Source organism: Onychostoma macrolepis, chromosome 06, assembly GCF_012432095.1.
Source record: "Onychostoma macrolepis isolate SWU-2019 chromosome 06, ASM1243209v1, whole genome shotgun sequence".
NCBI lineage: Eukaryota > Metazoa > Chordata > Actinopteri > Cypriniformes > Cyprinidae > Onychostoma > Onychostoma macrolepis.
This window is the reverse complement of record NC_081160.1, coordinates 30,512,560-30,527,707: the sequence shown is the minus strand read 5'-3', so window position 1 is coordinate 30,527,707 and position 15,148 is coordinate 30,512,560. Positions and strand designations below refer to the sequence as shown.

The 15,148-nt window shown below is 35.8% G+C and overlaps 1 protein-coding gene across 6 annotated transcripts in view; it reads right to left on the bottom strand.

Annotated features, from left to right (window-relative positions):
• Positions 1-237: 237 nt before the first annotated feature.
• Positions 238-15,148, bottom strand: part of pacsin1b (protein kinase C and casein kinase substrate in neurons 1b) — a 35,810-nt gene continuing 20,899 nt past the window's right edge. For 4 of the 6 annotated variants that reach the window (XM_058779848.1, XM_058779852.1, XM_058779851.1 and 1 more), the window contains exons 2-10: positions 8,166-8,279; positions 6,873-7,029; positions 6,457-6,692; positions 5,252-5,407; positions 4,024-4,199; positions 3,106-3,226; positions 2,881-3,011; positions 2,596-2,786; positions 238-1,662 (exon numbers count right to left, since the gene is read on the bottom strand). In XM_058779848.1, the coding sequence (XP_058635831.1) occupies positions 1,553-1,662; positions 2,596-2,786; positions 2,881-3,011; positions 3,106-3,226; positions 4,024-4,199; positions 5,252-5,407; positions 6,457-6,692; positions 6,873-7,029; positions 8,166-8,225 (1,338 nt within the window). In that variant the 5' untranslated portion in view covers positions 8,226-8,279 and the 3' untranslated portion in view covers positions 238-1,552. Of the gene's footprint in view, positions 1,663-2,595; positions 2,787-2,880; positions 3,012-3,105; positions 3,227-4,023; positions 4,200-5,251; positions 5,408-6,456; positions 6,693-6,872; positions 7,030-8,165; positions 8,280-8,459; positions 8,479-9,234; positions 9,324-15,148 lie in introns of those variants that run through there. The other 2 variants (XM_058779850.1, XM_058779854.1) reach the window with 2 other exon arrangements.

Sequence of the window (15,148 nt, the reverse complement as noted above, 5' to 3'; positions counted from 1 at the left end):
ATTATACATATATAATTTCATAATTTCAATATTTTATTCTAATAGTACTTATATTTATAAATAATTAATTATATTTTTTATGAAACATAATAGTAATTAAATTAAATCTACAAAGCTTAATTTTCATTAAGAAAAATATTACTTATTGGACACTATAATCAGACTAGTAAAGGACTTCTGCAATCCTGACCTCTAGTGGTGACCCAAAGCTTTGGATTTCACTCATTTGCATTGGTCTCAGATTCATGAGGTTTTTTATTGTGAACTTGAATGGAACAGTTACTACACTGACATGAAGAGTAAAACACGTCAGTCCGGTCTAAACATACAGTATATATATACACACACATCACCTCTTCCATCCACAATCCATAACAGCTGAGCCTGAGCGAAGCTCTCAGGCTAAAAACAAGGCTACAGTGTTAAAAACATGACAAATTAAATCACCATAGATTATTATTAACATTGTTGCGCTACAGTAAGGAGTTTGCCCACTGAATCAGTTATAGATCGCATGTTAAAAGACATTCCCAGTCTCATAAACAGGCAAAAGGCAGAAGAAAAAGCATTTGAACACACTTTTCAATAGCATGTGCCCAGATACCACTGTGAACCACAGTTCAATGGTCATGAAATCATAACTAATATCCCGACTCAAACATTCTGAATTTGTATCATTAAATCTGAAAACTTCCATCAGCAGTCCTGTTTCTAGACACTTCTCCAAAGTTCTGCACTCTTTTAAGAGAAAGCTTACAATTTGTTCACAGGATTTTACATTTTCTTAAAATAGGTTTTTAAAAAAAAGAAGAAAAGTGAATTCAATGTGTTTTGAGGCATTATTTACATTTGGAATTTTTTTTTGACGCATTAAAGCAAAACTGACCCTATTTACACACGTTTCTGGTATTATTGTGCACAATTCATCGAGAAAAATATGTTAAAAAAATACAAATGCTCCGCCTCTACAACGACTCTCCTTGTTGAATGATGTCATCAAGCCCTTTAATTTTCAAAGCCCTCCCCTCAACCATACGGATCCATTCTAGTATGAAACGCCCGCTCTTCTGCATCCAATTAGCATAAAAGCAAGTCCCGCTCTACATTTTTCTCACTGAATATCCATAAATACATCAAATTATGTAAGCGAAATAGATTGAAAATGCCGTTTCACGTTGATACACGAGAAGGGGCCACTAGGTTTAACACAGAACCTCCACTTCAAAATAAAAATCTAGTATACACATTGCATAGCTGATTCTCGCTATGCTAGGCTTCATGGACGTCATTACATTAATATTGTTACAGGAGACCATACGCGAACACATGTCAGCAGCACAATAATTCATACTGAACATGGCTACACAGACGCACAGAATCATTCCCTGCTCTCGTTGGGGTAGATATGTGTTTTGGATACTGTAGGTTTTTTTCGTTATGGTATTAAGGAAATGCTGCGTAAAGCTTCTCAGCAAGTCAATCAGGCAAGGAAATTGTAGTTTCTCTGAAATCTCTTAATAGTCTTTAAGGCCTTCTTCACCCCACAAGGCAACTAAACATGCTCGACGTAGTTAGCTGGGTACAAGCCAAGCTGACCGCTGTCCAACCGGCCTTTGCACCAACCCTGCTCGTCCTCGTCCTCCAGTTTGGTCAGCTCTTCTCCTGCGAAAACATATGGACCTATGGTTAATATAATCATTTTAAGAATAATACACTGATTTTGTAGTAACTGTGCTAGTTTCATGCCTCTTGTCTTTTGATCCTTTTGTCTTTTTTTCAGGGTTCTTTGAGGAATAGAACGTTTTTTTTTTTTACATTTAAAATAGTCTATTTTAACATTATAGATGTCCTTACTGTCAATTGAATGCATCCTTGCTGAATAAAAGTATAGCTTCATTTTAAGAATCAACTAAAGTTTAGTTCATCAACAGTTCACTGGCATATCGATGACCTCAAATGACATGAAAAAACATAATAATGAATGCTTTATATTCATAAAAAAGACTAGAGACTTAGATCTAGATTTTAAGGATCAAACACCAATTTTCTAGAAGCTGTTTTTGAAAACATTTATAGAACATAAATTGTAGGCTATAACATTTTCAGAGAATAAATAAAAAAAATACTTTTATTCATCAAAGATGCATTAAATTGATAAATAGTGACAGTAAAGACATTTATAACGGTACAAAATATTTATATTTCAAATAAATGCTGTCCTTTTGAACTTTCTATTCATCAAAGAAGGTTTTCGCAAAAATATTAAGCAACACAACTATTTTCAACACTGATTGATGATAACGATAAGCAGTCTCTTAAGCAGAAAATCAGCATATCAGAATGATTTCTGAAGGATCACGTGACACTGAAGACTGGAGTAATGATGCTGAAAATTCAGCTCTGCATCACAGGAATAAATTACATTTTACAATATATAACAATAGAAAAACGTTATTTTAAATTGTAATAATATTTCACAATTTTACTGCATTTCTAATCACATAAATGCAGCCTTGGTGAGACTTCTTTCAAAAACATTTAAAAATCTTACCAGTCCCAAACTTCTGAAGGGTAGTATGGCTCTCATAGGCTCACCTGCTTTAAATGTGAGCTCGTCTTGTTCTTGGCCGTCGTAGTCATACAGCGCTCTCACTCGCACTCCTTTACTCTCCTCTTCGAATGGATTTCCACCGCCGTTTGTTTCGCTGACTGGTTGAGCCGCAGGCGGCGGCTCGTCATCGGACCATTCGGCAGAATACTGCTGGTTCTTCTCATAACTGCTCACGCTGAGGAGAACAACCAGATGAGAGAAGCTCACGACAGTTTCTTCATAGATTAGAACAATAACAAAATGCTTAAATAGCACAAAAACATCAGTACCTGCCCCGGTTTGAAGTCTGAGGTGTTCCCTGATCTAAACCATGTGTGATTTGAGTCAGCGTGACTCCATCATGGTTCCTCTTCACCTTCTCTTTCTTATTAATGGAGTGGCTCAGCTCTGGGTTGAACTCCTGATCCAGAGACAGGATGGATTATGAGTAATCAGTAACTAGCACCAGATATGTGTTGTTGCACATCCTCAGAGATCCCACATACGGACTTTACCTCAAACTGTGGCCAGTTCATGTGCATGCCTGGCCCGTGGACGTTGTTGAACCACTTGAGGTCTTCCTGAGCACTGGCTGAGGCGACGCTTCGCTCTAGTTCCCTGTAGACTGTAGCATAGCTGTAGAGATTGAATTATAGAGACTATTAAGAGACTGATGACTGGTTTAGTAAATGCAATTTTCTTATATATTCACGTATTTCCTATTTCAATAGGAAGTTAGGGCAGGGCATTGAAAGGCTATTAAAATTATAATTTGTGAATTTTGTATATGGGCCAGCATAAATATTTACAGAAAGACTGTAAATTATAAATCATATAGTTTGGGAACGGTATGATTTTTAATGAAAAAGTCTATATAATATGTAATGTATGTGTGTGTGTGTACATATATATTCATATAGGTTTGGGGTTGGGAAGATTTTTTTGTTGTATGTCTTTGAAAGTCTGTTCTGCTCACCAAGGCTGCATTTATTTGATCAAAAATTACAGTACAAACTGTAATATTGTGAAGTATTATTAAAATTGAATAGAACTGTTTTCTATTTAAATATATTGTAAAATATAATTTATTCCTGTGATGGAAAGCTGAATTTTCAGCATAATTACTCCAGTCTTCAGTGTCACATGATCCTTCAGAAATCATTCTAATATGCTGATTTCCTTTATAAATAATATCTTTACTGTCACTTATTAATTGAATGCATCTTGGCTGACTGAAAAAAAATCTAACTGACCCCAAACTTTTGAATCTGCCAAAAGTTTAATTCCTCAACAGGACACTAGCATATTATAGATGACCTCAAAAGACATCAAAAACCAGAAATCAAGTATGTTTATGAATGTATTATGTTCATAAAAAGAGAAGACTTCAGACCACCAGGCTTAGGAGATCAGATCTGTGATTTGAAGCTTACGTTTGGCTCTCGGTGAGGTTAAGATGGCGTTTGACATCCAGAAGCACTTCCCGGAGGAAGTTCAGCCTCTTCTCCTCAAACTGCTGGCACTGCTCAAACACCACCTCCATGTTCTCCATGTACTGCGGCGTGCACTTGCTGAGCTCATCAAGGCTCTTCTCGTATTTCTCTTTGGCCTGAAACACAAAACAAATAGCATCTTAAACCCTCTGACTTGCTGCATATGAGATGCCTCATTTATGCAAATGTGAAGAGGTGAGCCAATCATAACAGAGAGTTCTGTATTATTAAAAAAGTGTATATTATTATGCTGATTAATTTAAAAATAATTGTATTACAGTAATTTAAGAATCACCATAATACTGAAAATAAGAAAAAATGCTTACGAAATTATGAACACACCAAAATAATAAACATTTGTGAGGGAAATGTGACTAATTGTCTTGAAAATAATGACGAAATGTTAAGATCATTTTATGTGAATATCTTGATGAAACATGAGTAAACCTGCGCTTCTAACCTGCAATACTTGCAACAGCATGCACAGATTATCATAATTGACTAATATCATTATATGGGTTGGTTTTAGAAATGCACATGGGATGGTTTCATAGACAACTACAGCCGTCACTCAACTGTCCAGCTTGTCTATTGTTGTATTGTGGCTCAGCTGATTCCTCTGGGACTTCTAATGGATGCTGGGTTAGGTTAAAGGCTAATGAATTGGCTGTACAGTGCGTTAGAGGGCCATTTATTGAACGTCCCTGTGTTGTTTCCCATTAAATGTTCCAAAGGCAGAGTAGTAATATGAAAGGAAGCTCTGGGGAGTCGGACCTGCTGGTGTAATGAATAGCGGATGAAATTGCTTGAGGATATTTCCATTCGCTGCCGTCTGTTGCTTCTATTGTGTTGAACTTTAAAAGCTGATTTTTTTTTGCTAACGGACCGGTGAAAGAAATGCCACATAAAGTGCAACATGAATTTTACATAAAATACATTATCGAAAGAAACCAAGCCAGCAGGTCAACATTTTATGGATACTGCTAAAATACAAAACCAAATATTGACAATAATTTATGCCATTCACACAATTTAAAGGAATGTCCCAGCTGTTCCATAGACTTTCAATGTAAGTGCATGACCGTAAACATACTTTTGGTTTGCTTATGCTATGAAATTGTTATTAAAATTGCATGTTGTGCATAATATGCATTATTTCCTTCCTGACCTTTTGAACGTCGTTTTTGCACTTGTCCAACTTCTCCTGGAGTTTCTTTTGCTGATCTGATGTGACTGACGCCTCTCCTTTGCTATTGGCCTCCCTTGTGGATGCAATTTTTTCTTCTTTGCAGGTCATGTGGTACACTTTCTTTGCTGTTTCCAACTGCAGATTGAAGATAAGATGAACTTGATAAGTCAATTGTTTGTAGTTTTGAGAGAAGATATTTCCAAAATATCTTGCAATTCCAAGTCAGGACATAACATTAAAGGTGCACTAAGTCAGTTTTTGTCTATGGCTATATTTGCAGTGGAATACTAGAGCACTGCTTGCTGTGTATGTGAAACAGAACACATTACTTAATGACAAACATTTCAAACAGTAGTATGCCTACTTGCATTGCGTGTTTAATTCATGTTTTATTTTGTATTTTTAAATCTATTATTTTACTGATATTGATTCCATTTGTATTGTCACTCTAAAAATGCAATGTAAAGTTGAGCACATTGCATTCTGGGATATAGTTGTCCCACACAGTGCTTTAGGCAAATATACTCTAGTCTAGTATTCCATGCATACAGAAAATATGCACACTGTGCACAGTGCAAACACTATTTAGTACAGAAATAGTATACCAAATTGCCTCTAATTCATCAGCATTTATGTTATTTCACTTCAGGTCACAAAAATAAGAAGCTGATATTCACTAGCAAAGATATTTTTTTTGAAAATAATATTAATGTTTTTGATTGGGAAAATTACTTTGTGTGCCTTTAAAAATTGTAAATTATAAATGTGCACACTAATGTTCAAAGTTTTTGGGTTTGGGTTTTGATAAACGTTTCTTTTTTCTCACCAAGACAGCATTTATAAAAAAGTACTATTGCGAAAAATTATTACAATTTAACAGACTGTTTTCTATTTTAATATATTTGAAAATGTAATTTATTCCTGTGATCAAAGCTGATTTTTCAGCATCGTTACTCCAGTCTTCAGTGTCACATGATCCTTCAGAAATCATTGTGATATGCTGATTTGCTGCTCAAGAAACATTTATGATTATCATCAATGTTGAAAACAGTTGTGCTGCTACACTTTTTTGTGGAAACCATGATACATTTCATTTACCAGGATTCTTTGAAAAAAGTTCAAAAGAACAGCATTGCACACTGCATATTTAAAATAGAAAGTGTCACAAAGCTCTGTCTGCTCACCTCTTTGAGTTTTTTGGACCAAGGTTTCTGGGCTTTCCGGAAACCCTCTTCTGCCTCTTTGGTTTCTTTGAAGCCGCCCATCATTTGTTTGTGGTAGGCCTCTTTCTGCCAGTTCTTCACCTTCTCCAAGTCCTCGTTCAGCAGGTTATTTTTCACCTCCTGGTGCAAGTCGCTCACCTTTTCTGCTTCTGTCATCAGAGCGACCCAGGCTCTCTCCAATGTCCCGTACTGCGGCCCTGCGAGCGGCAATAAACAACGCATTCAAACTGATTGAGTGAGAAAGCGAGGGTGAAAGAGAAGCTTATTTAGCTTAAAAAGCAACAAAACATTTGCTTTTAAGATTGTCACTTTAAATCTATTCAAGGATTTGTGCACAAACACGGTTCTCCGTGGCCACATCATCAATCATTTAGCACCTCTCTCCACCAGCTGCCTCCACCTCTTGGACCAGTCGGTGAGCTGCTGGGCATAGGCCTTCTCGATCTTGGCACGCTCCTGGATGCAGCTCATCATGTCATTGCAGAGTCGATGGCCATCCTCGATTCGCTTTACTGTACGCTTGTAGTTCCCAACCTGAGAAACATGGATACATTCTGAATTAGGTCAAGTCACGGACAGGGCAGCAGTACAGCATTAGAGCCAAATGATCAGTAATTCAATAGAAAACAGTGACTGTCCACTTCTTCGGTGTCCTTGGTTCCATATAGATTTTAAAAAAAACATACAACAAACAAATGTAATCTAAAAAAAAAAATTATCTAATCTAAAATACGAATAAGAATAAATCTAATTAATTTAACCAACCAATAAAATTTTGATTTGAAATGAAAAAAGTATATTCAGATCATCTAAAAAAATTGTTCTCTCAATAGTTTTATATTGTAATATATATATAGTATTAATATTGTACTGTTCTATTATATTTATTACATAATACTATACGTGATATATCATGAAAAATGATATAACTAATATTCAAAAATTACATAAACATTTTAAATATGAAATTGCATAGTGTGTGCCGTATGCATACTATATACTACAGCAATAGTAAGAGTAGTATAACAGTATAGACATAGCCCATCTTCTTAATCAACCAATAAAATAAATAAAATAAATATATATATATAATTTTAATTAAATATAATATATTTTATAATGACATAGTTTAAGAGCATCGGGATACTTAATTACGTCATTTGGAAGATCTCACTTAGGATTATGGGTACAACCAGAAATTGTATTCTATCAAACACATTTTCATATGGAGTCAAAATGACATTTACTTGTTTGTAGCAATCTCAAGTCTCACGGTAGGTCGGGCTTGAAAGGTTTATATTATCTGTTAAAAATAGATTCCTCTGCGGAGAAAGTGAATGGGATCTTACTAGAGTCTGCTCTATAATTTATGGCAGATAAATCAACAACAATGACACAGTTTTACTTCTAATACTATGCTAATACCATGCTGATCAATACAATGTTTGGTTCCCTTTGGCTGTATGACACACTTCCACATCACTGAAAGTCGATTAGTCAATATGATACAACATCACGTGACAGTCGCTAACAGCATGTTTGGCATCTAATCAACCACCAGCGCTTCACAGCCGTGGTTGCCTGTACATGCCTGGACGAAACAGATATTTAACCTACATGTGTGATTAATAATATTAAAAAACAACATGTAGAAAGATTTTGAGCCTGACCTCCCAGAAACTGTCCGTGGTCTCGTCGGACATGGCGGACTCATCGTAGGCACCCGACATGCTGTGAGATTTGGCAGAGCAGGACTGAAGCTAACAAATGAAATTCACCATGTACTGCAGAAAAGAGAAATGAGAGAAATGATGAGTGTGCAAAAACTTACAAAGAACAACAAAGTAAAGTATTTTACCCTCTAACAGGACCTCCTACATGAAAATTATCCTTTGTTAAACACATTTAAAACATCAAAATGTCAAGTTGGACCACGCATTTAGTAGTTTAAAAGAACAGTTCACCGTAAAATGCATTGGATACTCTGCAGTGAATGGGTGCCGTCAGAATGAGAGTCCAAACAGCTAAAAAAATCATCACAATAATCCACAGATAATACACACCACTCCAGTCCATCAATTAACATCTTGTGAAGCAAAAAGCTACAAGTTGGTACGAAACAAATCCATCATTAAGACGTTTTAACTTATAACTGTTGCTTCCGGCTAAAATATAACGTCCATAATATTGCTTTCTGTAGTGAAAACGTTGTCTCTTCTGAATCATGAGAAAAATCTGCACAGATCAAGCAAAGTTTACAACCAAAAACAGTCCTAAACAAAGATGTTGGTGGATTTTAATGAGCGTTATTATGAATTATGAACTAACGTTAGTATTTTGGACAGCTGGGCGATATAACGTTACTGGTTTCAACGGTAAATCGGTTTGAATTACGGACACGGTATAAATTAAAATAAATCATAATAATAAAAACATGACGCATCGGTACGTTACAAGCGGCAAAGCGAAGTTAACTGCATACACTTCTGACTAATGATTGGAGAACTTTCAGAACCATTGATAAATTAATGCTTAGTTAATTAAACCAACAGTAAACGGCTGTTGAGGCCAGAGACGCTGAAGACGAACGCGAAGAAAACACTGTAAGGTTATCAGGCAGAGAAAACTCACTTCACCACGAGCGAAATATTGGAAGAAAATCCTACATGCTCATTTGGGAGTGGGGGGGGGGGTTGACATGTTCAGAAATATTTAGATGGTATTTTCTTCTCATCTTACCTTCATATTGCGTATTAATGTAGTATTTAAAAGAGCAGCGCTGCTTTGTTTACAGCTGTAACCAAGGAAACGCTTAGCTGTTCCACAAGCGCCCCCTCCTGGCAGAGACTGAATTTGTTACATCCATGTTTTATGTGGCTTAAGTTCACAAAGTTAGTCAGAGACCATTATGTTTTTGCTTCAAATTGTGAAATTATACGGTCCCACTTTATATTAGGTGGCCTTAACTACTATACTTACATTTAAATTAATCATTTGATACAATGCACTTATTGTGCACATGCATGTTTTTACATTGTACTTATATTTTTAAAAATACCTGTATGTAGTTACATCTGTAATTACATTTATAATTACTCTGTTGACCCATCCCTTACACCTACCCATACCACCAAACCTGTCCCTAACCTTACGCGTATCCCACCTCAATAGCAGTAAAAGTGTTTTGCAATACAATAAGTACATTGTACTTATTTTTTGATGCAAGTACATAGTAGTTAATGCCACCTAATATAAAGTGTGACCAATTATACAATCTAATTTACATCAAAAGCTGCTCATGTAGCATGTTTGTTTGTATCTTAATTCAAATGCAGTGGTTCTGTTTCATGCATTCTGATTCATATAAAGGGGGTGATATAAACCGTTAAATCAGAATCCTAAATAAAAAAAATAAAAAAAAACATTTAGTGCCCAGCACTAGCCAGGAGCTATGAAGTTGAAGTTAAAAACGTCTTGGAAATGTCTAGGTTCATTTCAAACATGCAGCTTTTCACTTCACAAGATGTTAATTGATGGACTGGATTGCTTGTGGATTATTGTGATGCTTTTATCAGCTGTTTGGACTCTCATTCTGACGGCACCCATTCACTGCAGAGGATCCATTGGTGAACAATGCAATGCTACATTTCTCCAAATCTGTTCCTATGAACAAACAAACTCATCTACATCTTGAATGGCCTGAGAGTGAGTACATTTTCAGCAAAATTTCATTTTTAGGTGAACTATTCCTTTAAATAATCCAAAAAGCATGAAAAGTGAAGTCTTTTGTTTTGTGTTAGGCATGAATTTAGTTTTCTGAGCATTCAAGACTAATATACAAACTTGCACAGATGTCCATAATGGGTGACCTGTCACTAATTATTACCAACCCAAGTAGCCAGGGCCGGATTATCCATAGACGGGATTGGGCGAGTGCCCTGGGGCACCAGCCAATAGGGGGGCACCAAGTGATTACGATAATGACAAGACCTTTAAAATATTTTTTCATGTTTTGTATATATTATTTTGCTGGAAGAGATACAGATGCATAGAAAATGAACAGTTAATGATACAATATACAGAGAGAATATCAAATATATGCACGCATATAAAGAATTGCGATTGGGTCAGGTCCCAGTGTATTTGCCCCTCCCCAGTCAGAGTCGAGCATATTTATTCACAAATGGATAGGCAGCATCGACTTGGCGGTTGTGCGAAACGTAAATTTAAAAAAAGAAGAGAAAATATCATGACACATTGCCAGGGCTATACAGGGCGACTGAAAAGTAGCTACTGTGTGCGACTATCAAAACATATTTAGGAGCACCTGTGCGACTAACCCGATCAGCCAACCCATTCTCACTCCCAAGGCGTCAAAAACTGAAGCATGGTCAAACGCCTTTCGCGTCACTATGAAGACGCCAAAAGTGCCCTAGGCGTCATTATATGACAAAATAGGAACTCCATTGCTTTCAATTGCTTGCTTTATGCGTCAGGTCAAGACGCTTATGGAAAATGACAATCGTTCTCCGCCGTTGTTTTCAGTTGTTTGTCTTAGTTTAATGGTTTGCATGCATTTGTAAAAATATAAATAATTTTATATACATTTATACTTTTATTGGAGCACCTTACCCACCCCTACCCTAAACCTACCCACTTCAGAACAACATAAAACACGTAACAGTTAACAGGCAAATGTAAGTTAAGTCACCGGTGTTTATTGCAAAACTGCCCATAAACAAGCAGTATAAAAGCATTACAAACAAGTCGTGCTGCATTCCAGGTCTTCTGAAGCCATACGAAGTCTTTATGAGAAGAAGAGAGCAAAACATAAGGTTTTAATCGCTGAAAATGATCCCGCTCCGTTAACGCGCTCACATCTCATTCAAAAGATACTCAAGTCCCGTAGCATGACGCAATTGGTCACGAGACACAGAAGAGCCAATAGCCTGTCAGAACAGCAAAACGCAATCGGTCACGAGACACACAAGAGCCAATAGCATTTCACAACCAAGGCTTCTTCTGGCGGCATTTTTGAATTCGCGCACAGACTGCATAATGGGATGAGCTTAACGCGTCTACTCCTCTCACAAATCAAATGTTTTGCCTCGGAAGACTTGGAATATTAATATTTTTGAATAAATTATGACAGTAGTTGTATCTGCCTGTTATATCTTGTGTTTTATTGACAAATTTAGGGGCAGGGGTTGGGTTATGTGCTCATAATGTGTAAATAATGTAATATAAATAAAACTGTTGTGGCTGTTTACATTGAAAAATCACACCCCAACATATATGCAATAATGGCAATGTTATTACACAATATATAATTTAATTATGACGATAAAATTCCCAGTATGGCGTCGGCATATTGACGCTAAGGGTTTCCTATTTAAAGCAACGGAGGACCCTGCAAGTCGAAAAATGACGCTAAGGGTACCTTGAGCGTCAAAAGCGACGCCAAGTGGTCCTGACCAAGCTTCAATATGTGACGAGTTGGGTGTGAGAATGGGTTGGATCAGCATAGGCTATTTGTGTTTGCGCTGAGAGGAGCTTCAAAGATTTCTACTTGCGTGTTTGTGCAGCGTTGAGTAATGTATCGCAGACATATGTTGATTCCTTGAATGCAATGTTAATCAGAATCCACTCACTGCTCAAAATACTTTTGTTCATTGCTGAGTTATGCACGCTCACAAATGCTCTCGTTATAACAAACAAAGTGTAGATGGTGTAAATAAGAGATTCGTTGTGCAGTGTAGAGAGCTTCATTGATTATAATGGAGTTTTGTGAGATTGCTGAAGTGAGTAACAGCTTTTAAAGATTATTAAAGGTGTTTGTAAATGTGATATTAAATTAATACAACAGCTCAATAAACAATAAGTTATATAAAGTGATGTACATTGTATGACTTTTAACAATATTGCCTGATTTTGCTCTATTTAGTCAAGGAACATAGTTTCAAACAGTCACAGCCGAGCAGCTGCGTCTCCATTTAAACATAGCGGTGTTTCATTTATGAATGAACCTGCGTTTTTAAATGAGTCTAGTGAGTCAGTGATTCAATTACCCACTCATAAAGTGAGTCACTTGCTTCGTTCCTGAATGAATCAGCTGTTCAAACGAATCAGTGATTTACCGCCACCTGTTGGCAGTTTTATTTTTATGTTTAAAGTGTCCTTTCAGTTATTTAAATAATTTCAATCAAACAATAGTTCTATATTCAAAATGTTATATTTAAAACATTAATCTCACAACATTGTTATGAATTTAAAACATCCATGCCACCTCTGAGCCTCTCTAAATGTCTGTAAATTTACCTACATGCCACTTTTGTGTTCTTCTGTGCCACCTTTGTAGTGGAAACTAATTTTGTTAAATGATTTCTTTTGATTAGTAACTTATTCTTCTTATTCTACCTGTTCTTATGGAATTTTTATTTTTTTATTAAAAAACGGGGGCACTTCAAATGTGGTCACCCTAGGGCACTACACTGTGTTAATCCGGGCCTGCAAGTAGCCTCTTCAATATTAAAAATGTAATTTGGTTACATGCCTTTTGCTAAATCATTGACAAAAACAAAAACAAAGTGAAGCCCAAAACAGCCCTGGAGGAATCTTTTAGCAATCATGTGGAAACTAGATCTGTTGTTCTGGACATGCACATTCTCAGATGGATCGGCAAGGTTATTTTAAACCAATATAGTTCCTCCACTAACCCAATATTTCTGCGAGTGACGATTCATGATAATATGTTCATCAAAACAGAGACGCTGTCTGACAAAGCATGTCGCTGCGGTTTCCTATACAACACAGGGAATATTTGTAATAGTAATGGCTTGTAAGTTATATTGTTTTGTGTTTATCTAAACCCAGACAATACCTAATTGAATCTGTCACAGGAAACTTAATTAAAATGTCATTTTTGCCAGTACAAAACATTCAATAACATGCTAATGTGACAAATTAGTAATGTAGAGATCTATGTGATTGTTCTGTATATATACACGTCTATATTCTGATATATATATATATATATCTGACCAGATTACACAAATGATTCAGTATGATTAAATCCCACTGCCACTTTATATCTGGCCACATTATGCTCGGAAACAAACACTCGGCTTCAGTTTGTGTTCATGATAATTTAACTCTCTATCAGTGATTGACAACCATCTCGTCAAAGTGATGGACATCAATCAAAGTGAAAACACTGAAGGAAATGAACGAGAACCCAGAGACAAGAGACATATCCAATGTCATGGTATCATACAAACATGACCTGAACGCACAATAAAATCTTAAGACATCTAATATAACCTTGGAAGAAAAATTATGAATGCCATACTATGGCTCGCTGAAGGCGTACTATGAAAACGAACGAAAACGACATTGACAAATGACTCAAGTGACTTCTGAGTGTTTGCAATGATAATAAAATTACAGGCGAGCCATGATGATGTCATGCCATTATTCAGACCTGACAAGATGAGACGTTCTGATTTAAGGGCCTCCGGTTATTTATTAAGACACCGGAAGGGGGGCTGAATAATAATTGTGTCAATTGAAACCAATAATTTTGAACGCAGTTCAGAGAGACAAAAACAATGACGGCACAAATGCACCAAAATTAGCAACAAAGAAATCTTAACCCTATAAGGCTTACTGGATCATATTTGATATGCAAATTTCTAAGGCTTTTAAGTGATCTACATGTTGCACACAATCCTTTCTGTCATCTGATTGATAGTTCGTATCACAAAGCCTTTTAGTATCACTGTACAAACATCCACCTTCAGATTGTGGTTCATGTGTCTTTTTGCTGTGAAATCTTTACTAATTTTTATAAAGCAAATGTATAATAACTTGCGAATATTGTAAGTAATGAAGGTAACACTTTACAGTAAGGTTCCATTTGTTAACTATATTTAATGTATTAGCTAACATTGAGCAATATATTGTTACAGTATTTATTAATCTTTGTTAACACTAGTTAATAAAAATACAACTGTTCATTGTTAGTTCATGTTAGCCCAGGTCCATTAAATGTTATATATTAATAGATAAAATTTTTGATTTTAATAATGTATTAGTAAATGTTGGAATCAAAATTAAGATTAATAAATGCTTTAGAAGTATTTGTCATTGCTAGTTTATGTTAACTAATGTTGTTAATGACACAAATGGAACCTTATTGTAAAGTCTTACGGTAATTCTTCAAGATGAACACTTTATGGACTTTATGGACTAAATGTTTTCTATTTATTTGTTCATCTCTCACCATCATGTATTGTATTGCATTGCATGCAATATTATATGCATGTATTGCATTTTATGTTTTAAAACTGCAAAGCTTTTATGATAAAGATTTTATGTAAATATCTGCTATACTCATTGATTTACATTAGAACCAGAATTTCTAAGTTTTTGGTCATATAAATATCAGCATCTTGCACACTTTTGCTCAGTTTGAGCTTCTTAATAAACCTGAGGTCTTTTTTCTTGAGTTTGAGCTCCATATTCTCCTCTGCATCATATATGAGACATAAAAGTTGAATACATCATATATGAGTTGTGGACCCCAGGAAAACTAGCAACCACTTTGTGGAAGGTAATGGGATCCAAATAAACAATAAACAATAAAAGCCTGATG